The sequence below is a fragment of the Elephas maximus genome, chromosome 1, assembly GCF_024166365.1.
Source record: "Elephas maximus indicus isolate mEleMax1 chromosome 1, mEleMax1 primary haplotype, whole genome shotgun sequence".
NCBI lineage: Eukaryota > Metazoa > Chordata > Mammalia > Proboscidea > Elephantidae > Elephas > Elephas maximus.
The window spans coordinates 220,823,435-220,831,460 of record NC_064819.1 but is presented as its reverse complement, the minus strand read 5'-3'; the positions used below and the strand labels follow the sequence as shown (position 1 = coordinate 220,831,460).

The 8,026-nt window shown below is 41.4% G+C and overlaps 1 protein-coding gene across 1 annotated transcript in view; it reads left to right on the top strand.

Moving 5' to 3' along the window:
• Positions 1-3,510: 3,510 nt before the first annotated feature.
• PPIL4 (peptidylprolyl isomerase like 4) overlaps positions 3,511-8,026 on the top strand; it is a 45,185-nt gene continuing 40,669 nt past the window's right edge. Inside the window, exons 1-4 of the mRNA XM_049905525.1 lie at positions 3,511-3,652; positions 7,210-7,277; positions 7,365-7,429; positions 7,692-7,809. Coding sequence (XP_049761482.1) covers positions 3,583-3,652; positions 7,210-7,277; positions 7,365-7,429; positions 7,692-7,809 — 321 coding nt within the window. The 5' untranslated portion in view covers positions 3,511-3,582. The remainder of the gene's footprint in view (positions 3,653-7,209; positions 7,278-7,364; positions 7,430-7,691; positions 7,810-8,026) is intronic.

Sequence of the window (8,026 nt, the reverse complement as noted above, 5' to 3'; positions counted from 1 at the left end):
AATGAGCAACATCATGATAAACGGAGCAAACATTGAGGTTGTCAAGGATTTCGTTTTACTTGGATCCACAATGAACAGCCATGGAAGCAGCAGTCGAGAAATCAAAAGACGCATTGCATTGGGTAAATCTGCTGCAAAGGACCTCTCTAAAGTGTTGAAGAGCAAAGATGCCTCCTTGAAGACTAAGGCGTGCCTGACCCGATCCATGGTATTTTCAATCGCATCATATGCATGTGAAAGCTGGACAATGAATAAGGAAGACCGAAGAATTGACGCCTTTGAATTGTGGTGTTGGTGAAGAATATTGAATATACCGTGGACTGCCAAAAGAAAGAACAAATCTGTCTTAGAAGAAGTACAACCAGAATGCTCCTTAGAAGCAAGGGTGGCGAGACTGCATCTTACATACTTTGGACATGTTGTCAGGCGGGATCAGTCCCTGGAGAAGGACATCATGCTTGGCAGAGTACAGGGTCAGCGAAAAAGAGGAAGACCCTTAATGAGGTGGATTGACACAGTGGCTGTAACAATGAGTTCAAGCATAACAACGATCGTGAGGATGGCTCAGGACAGGGCAGTGTTTCGTTGTGCTGTGCATAGGGTCGCTATAAGTCGGAACCGACTCGACGGCACCTAACAACAACAGGATAATCAATACATGGACATGGTTAAAAAATGCAAAGAATACAAGAGGGTTACGCATGAAAAGTAATACTATGCTAATATTTTGGATATCCATAATCAATCATCCATGCATATACATATCTATTATCTGTGTACATGTTTTGGTCTTTATATAAACGAGAGTATCTGATAAACCTGCTTTGCTTGGAGTATGTCCAAATATGCATCTTTCCGAAAATAAGCAAATATATCTGCTGAATAAATTCCTAGAAGTTGAAATGTTGAATCAATTATTATGTTCATTTTCATAACCATTGCTTCTTGCACTTCAAAGACATTCCATCAATTCATGCTCCCACCAACAGTATATGAGTGTGTTTCCTCACACTCTTGTCAACACTATGTACTGTTTGGCCTTCACCAATGAAGGAGGGCACCTTCACCAATAACACTGGCAAATCACTGTTATTTTAAGGTGCATTTCTTTCATTCATTCACTCAACAAACATTTACCTATTAGTGCCAGGCTATTATAGGCACTATTGGATACAACAGTAAACAAAGTAGACAAAATTACCTGTATCTTCCTGGAGATTACTTATAGTAACAATAAGGAAATAAATATATTTACAGCATATTACATGGTAAAAGTGTTGCTGTTGTCATTGTTAGGTACTGTTAGTCGGTTCTGACTCATCGTGAACCTACGTACAACAACAGAATGAAACACCACGCAATCCTGTGCCATCCTCATAAACATTGTTATGCTTGAGCCCATTGTTGCAGCCACTGTGTCAATCCACCTTGTTGAGGGTCTTCGTCTTTTTCACTGACCCTCTACTTTATCAAGCATAATGTCCTTCTCCAAGACTGATCACTCCTTATGACATGTCCAAAATATGTAAGACATAGTCTCACTGTCTTTGGTTCTAAGGAGCATTCTGGTTGTAATTTCTCCAAGACAGATTTTTCGTTCTTCCGGCAGTCCATGGTATATTCAATATTCCTTGCCAACACCATAATTCGAAGAGATTAATTCTTCTTTGGTCTTCTTTGTACATTTGTCCAGCTTTTCCATGTATATGAGATGATTGAAAACACCATGGCTTGGGTAAGGTGCACCGTAGTCTTCAATGTGACATCTTTGCTTTTCAACACTTCAAAGAGGTCTTTTGCAGCAGATTCGCCCAATGTAATGCACCGTTTGATTTGACTGCTGCTTACATGGGCATTGATTGTGGATCCAAGGAAGATGAAATCCTTGACAATTTCAATCTTTTCTCCACTTATTGTGATGTTGCTTATTGATCCATTTGCAAAGATTTTTTTTCTTTATGTTAGGTGTAATCCAAAGGCTGTAGTCTTTGATCTTCATCAGCAAGTGCTTCAAGTCCTCTTCACTTTCAGCAAACACAGTTGGTAAAAGTAGGAGAAAAAGCCGTATAGAGAAAAATAAGTGTATGTTAAAAAAAACAAAACCTGTTGCTGACAAGTCAATTTCAACTCATATTGACCCTATAGGACAGAGTAGAACTGCCCTATAGGGTTTCTAAGGAGCGCCTGATGGATTTGAACTGTGGCTCTTTTTAGTTGGTTAGCAGCTGAGCTCTTAACCACTGCACCACCAGGTCTCAAGTGTATACAAAAAACCCCAAACTCATTGCTGTCGAGGCAATTCTGACTTACAGCAACCCTATAGAACCGAGTAGAACTGCCCCATAGGGCTTCCAATGAGCAGCTGGTGGTTTTGAACTGCCAACCTTTTGGTTAGCAGTGGGACACTTGACCACTGCACCAGCAGGGCTCCAAGTGTGTACATGTGGGGTTACTTTTAATTACGGTGGTCAGGGAAGGCCTTATTGAGGGGTTGACATAGAACAAAGATCTGAAGGTGAAAGAAAGCTATGCAAATAACTGGGGGGAAGACCAAAAGGGACAGCAAGTGCAAAAGCCCTGAGGCTGTAGGATAGTAAAAGAAGACAAGATGTGGTGGGAAAGGATCATGCAGGGCCACGTAGCCCATTATAAAGACTTTGACTTTTGGTCAGATATGAAAAGTCATTGGAGGTTCTATGCATTTTATGTACAAAAAGGCACAAGAGAATGATCAGCTTGTCCAGGAGAGTAATCCTTGCTTAGGAAATAATCTTTGCATGGAAAAATGTTAGCTCTTAGTGTCTGAAGCCACAAGGGGAGACCAAATGCAGTTTTGCAGGTGGTGGCATAGTGGTTAAGAGTTCCGGCTGCTAACCAAAAGGTTGGCAGTTCGAATTCACCAGGCCCTCCTTGGAAGCTCTATGGGGCAGTTCTACCCTGTCCTGTCCTATAGGGTCGCTATATGTCGGAATCAACTCGAAGGCAACACGTTTTACGTTAAAGAGAACTGATAAAACCAGTAGAAATTTTGGGATTGAAGCCTATTGTTTCTAAGCTTGTTGGGCTATGGACCCGCCATCTGCTGCTGTCATTGGTACAGTCCCTAGCCTAGGCACAATTAGCTAGGTAAGTGCACCTTGTTAACCATCTTTTTGGGTAGCATGTGCGCTTAGGGCCTGAAGTTGTTGACTCAGGGCAACCACAAACAACTGATGAGGAAACTCAAAGGGGGGTTCCAATAAGAAGGCCACGGAAAGGTCGCCCTCTGGCTACTAGAATGTCCGCCTGTTTTTGAGATGGTCGGGGGCACAAAACCCTTTGCAGAGGCCCTTTTGAGCGACAGGTTACAGCACAAGCTGCAAAGGGTCCGAGCATTTTCAAAAGGGCCGCGCCGGGTGCAGCCTCACGTCAGCGGCGGGGCGGGAAACAGCTGCGACCCTGCCTGCCTGAAGTAGTAGCCGGAAGGGGCGGTGTCGCTGGAGGGATGACGCAAAAAGGCGTCGCGCCGAGAGTGACGCGTGGCGTAGACGTCGACAGGCTGCGGCTGTCACCCCCGGGGCTGGTTGCAGAGGAGCAGGCGCCATGGCGGTACTCTTGGAGACCACTTTGGGCGACGTCGTCATCGACCTGTACACCGAGGAGCGGCCGCGCGGTGAGCCCCGAGCCCTGCTCTCCTCTCACCGGCTTCCCCGTCTTGTCTTCTCAGGCGCCAGCATCAACTGGTTCGAGCTTCTAGTCTTGGTGCCCGCCACGGGGCTGAGGTTATAAGCGGGCCTTGCTTAGAAAAGTTTTTGTGAGGAGAATGCTTTTGGGCTTTAGCAGCTCTTCTCCTGTTTTTGTGTTGGCCAGTATGGTGGCGGAAACTTGGGGTCCTTCAATGCCTTTGGGGACGCGCGCGTGAGTGTTCGGGTGCGTGAGACAGAGAATACACACCAAATAAAGGCTGTATACAACAACAACAACAACATAGCTTGTGTGGTGTTACAGATATTAGCTGGTGTGTAATCAGTAGTCAGGTGAAAAGCAGTAGGCTGTGGCTGGACAAGTGAGCGTGGGCAGACCGCCTGGGTGAGAGGAACAGGTTGTACTGAGTGTGTACGGAGGCGGAGCCAACGCTCATTGACCGCCTGCTCTGCAGTCGCTGCTCCAGGCTTTGGGATGAGCGTCTCATGCTCCAGGGTTTAATTTTCCCTTGAGGATAACAGGCGCGAGAACTCTTAACTTAATGTTGTAGTAAAAGGATGTGTGAGTTGCTATAGGAGGGAGTAATTCCTGGTTGGGGTGGGGAGAAGAGCCTGCAAGTTATGCAGAGCACTTGAACTAACTCCTTCAAAGATGAGTGAGAACGAGGTTTTTCTAAGCCATTTGTTTGGCATTTCCTGGAAACAGCAAGTAGTTATGCAGGGCTAGAGGGAATGGTAAGTGAAATGGAATAGCTGACTGTGAGTCTGGTCATACAGGTCAGGCCAGATCATGAAAAGTCTCTAGTGCCATACTGATGACCAGAGCCTTTGAAGGTTTTTTGTTTTGTTTTTTAAATTGTGGTTTTATATGTGTATCTCTCAAAACGCTTGTCCTTTCAGCATTTTTTAGATGTACATTTCAGTGACGTTAATTATGATCACCACTATCCGTTTCCAAGTCTTACCAACACCCTTAACAGAAGCTCAGTGAAGCTTTTAAAAGCAGGATTGAGGCAGGGAAAACTTGCTTTAGGATGATAACAGGCAGCTGTTTGGAGAATGTATCAGATTTGGGAGAAACTGGAGACTGGAGAGATTAGTTACAATCAGGGTCCTGCCCTCATGGGAGGCAGAGTCTATCGAAGAGGATAAAACAAGCTACAAAGTGAGTGCCTCCGGCCATACTGTTCTGTTTTCCACGCTTGGCCATCCCTCCTAAACAGTACATATTCTCCCACACATCTATGCCTTTCTCACACCATTGCTTCTAGCCCACATTTCTCTCTACTTGTGTCCTTCTGGTGAACTCCTGCTTGATCAGACTTCAAATCAAGCATGGTGTCTTTTGTGAAGCTCCCCCTGGTCTTAAGCAGAGTTAGATCTAGTTTCCTTTGTTCTGCCTCAGGCCTTTTTGTATTACGTGCTGCATGTTTTCTAATAACATTACCTGTTATCCTGGAATTGTTTGCAAGTCTTGTCTCCTATCAAGAGTGTAACTCCAAGAGTGCAGGGACTATGCCTTAATCATCTCTGTATCCTGAGCACCTAGTACAATGCCTGCTGCTTTGAGAGCACACACTAAAGTAAAGGGTCACTATATTGACTAATGCAAATACATGTGTTGTTTTAGTTAGGACTCTCTGCAAATGATAGAAACCCAGCTCAAATGGGGCTTACGCAAAGAAAATGATTGATTGCCTCATGTTACTGGGAAGGTCTGGGGTACGACTGAGTATAAGGATGGGCTGGATCTGGGGGTTCAAAGATGTTATAGGGAATTTTATCTTTCTTCTCTTGCCTTTGCTTTCCCATGAGTTTGTTTGACCCTCTCTCCATGTGGAACAGCACCTGGTGAAATGACTGGGCCTTTTTCCCCAGAGTTAAAAGGAACTAAAGTGTTCGTGGAGTTATCCCACCTAATTGACATACAATAAGAATGGACAGGGTGCCCTGGATGGTGCAAATGGTTAACATACTAGGCTGCCAACCAAAAGGCTGGAGGTTCGAGTTCACCCAGAGGGACCTTGAGAGAAAGGTCTGATGATCTACTTCTAAAAAAATCAGTTATTGAAAACCCTATGGAGCACAGTTCTGCTCTGGCACACATGGGGTCACCATGAGTTGGAATCAACTAGACAGCACCTGGTTTTTAAAAATGGGTAAGCAGTGGTTCTGCAAAGAGAGCCTGGAACACCAGAACATGTCTATCCCATGTTTATATATCTATAAGCATTGGATTATCTACTTATATGCCTACCTACTTAGCAACGTATAATAAGCATATCCAGACTGATTAGCTTTCTTTCTTGCTTGCCCTCCCTTTTTTTTTCTTTCTTGTTTTCTCCTTTTTCCTTATGGAAAACTTCAAACATATACGAAAGTAGAGAGAATCATCTAAATGAGCTGTTGTGTACCCACAACCAACTTCATTTAACAGTTGTCAACACATAACCAGTGTTGTTTAATTTATTCCTCTACCTCCACTGGATATTTTTGTAAAAAATTCAACGTGTTGCAGTTTAATATGTAATTGTTTCAGTGTATATCTTTTCACCCTCTTTTTAATGCCACAGTATTACAGAACTTTGACTATCATTTGAACTCCCACAAAAACATTTAAATTCCCACCTCCAGGCTTTTTCATGTCTTCCCAGCTTGAAATGCTGACTTGAACTCTCTGCCAATTCACTTCTTTTAGTATCCACCTTAAGCCTCCATAAGGGCTTCTAATTTTTCTGACCAGAAACAATCCCTGTTTTGAACTCTTGTGGCATTTTTTAACCACTTTTTACAGTTTTACTATTTAAATGGCACAAATGGTATTGTCAAATATTACCTAGTATTGTAACTATTTTTGTTCAGGTGTAAATACCCAGGTTTAGTGTAAGCTCCTAAGGACAGGGACTGCCTGATATATCTTACTGTCTAGTGTCTAGTTTAGTGCCTTGAGTCACAACTAGACTATGAATTTGTTGAGAGCAGGGACTATGGTTTAACAACATTTGTGACAGCAGTGCCAAGCACCTAGAAGGTACTCAGAAAATGTGTATTGGGTAAGCAGTGAATTTGTATGAGAAAGCTGGTACATGATAAAAATATAGATTTTTGTGAAGAGCTCTTTAATCATTGTTTAAAAAAATTGATCCCCGGAATGTTTCATTTTCTCCAATTTGTATAATCTGCACTCATTTTAATATACTCTGATAGCTCTTTTCCCATCATAGAATTCTCTTTGTTCTTTCTCTTATAAAACCAATCTGTCAACAAATGATTGCTTATAATGTTGGTTTCCCGCATTAGCTCAATGTCCAAGAAATCCTAAGAAAGAGATAATAAAAGAGAATTTAAAATATGGTAAGTCTCTCTAGGCTATCTTTTTTTTTTTTTGATGGCTTTGGGCATTTAATCTTTTTGCTTCTTTTTTTTTATGGTACTTTAGAAATTAAATTATGCTAACTGGGATTTTACATGCTTAAAAATGTATATGTGGACTCCTGTGGTAATTTTAATATTTTGTTTTTTTCAGCTTGCTTGAATTTCCTGAAGTTGTGCAAAATAAAATATTACAATTATTGCCTTATTCACAATGTACAGGTGAGTTGGTAGACATTAATTTTGTCCTTTATTATTGGGTCCATCTAACATACTTTGTGCATTAACAGAGTATCCTGTGTATTATAGAGGGATTTTATTATACAAACTGGTGACCCTACGGGGACGGGCCGTGGAGGAGAGTCTGTTTTTGGGTGAGTTCTTTTATTTTTGAATGAGTAAAAATAGAATTGTCTCTTACAGTGTTAACTAGCATGCTTCAATCTGCATTTTTAAATATGGTTCAGATATAGGTTCTTTTTCCAAGTTTCCTAAATGTCTATAGTAAAAAAGAGGAATATTTTGAATTATAGTGGCATTTCTATAAAGAGCTGTTTGGTAACCTTATATGTACCTCTATATATCATTCATTATGAGAGTACTTATATTTTATAATCTTATTATATGTATTTTCAGTCAACTGTATGGTGATCAAGCAAGCTTTTTTGAGGCAGAAAAGGTGCCAAGAATTAAACACAAGAAGAAAGGCACTGTGTCCATGGTGAACAATGGCAGTGATCAGCACGGATCTCAGGTTAGGAAATGGTTGAGAAGATGAGTTTTACTTTAAAATGAAGGACTAGAAGGACTCCACAAAATTATGTTTTTAAACTATCCAGTAAAGAGAGAATTCTAAACAAAGGTATTTGTTAGAAGAAAGAATTGCACTTTTTTCTATATTAAAAAAAAACAAACAAACCTTTTTTTACATTTATATTTTCCTATATAAAAAAATAAACCTTTTTCTACAT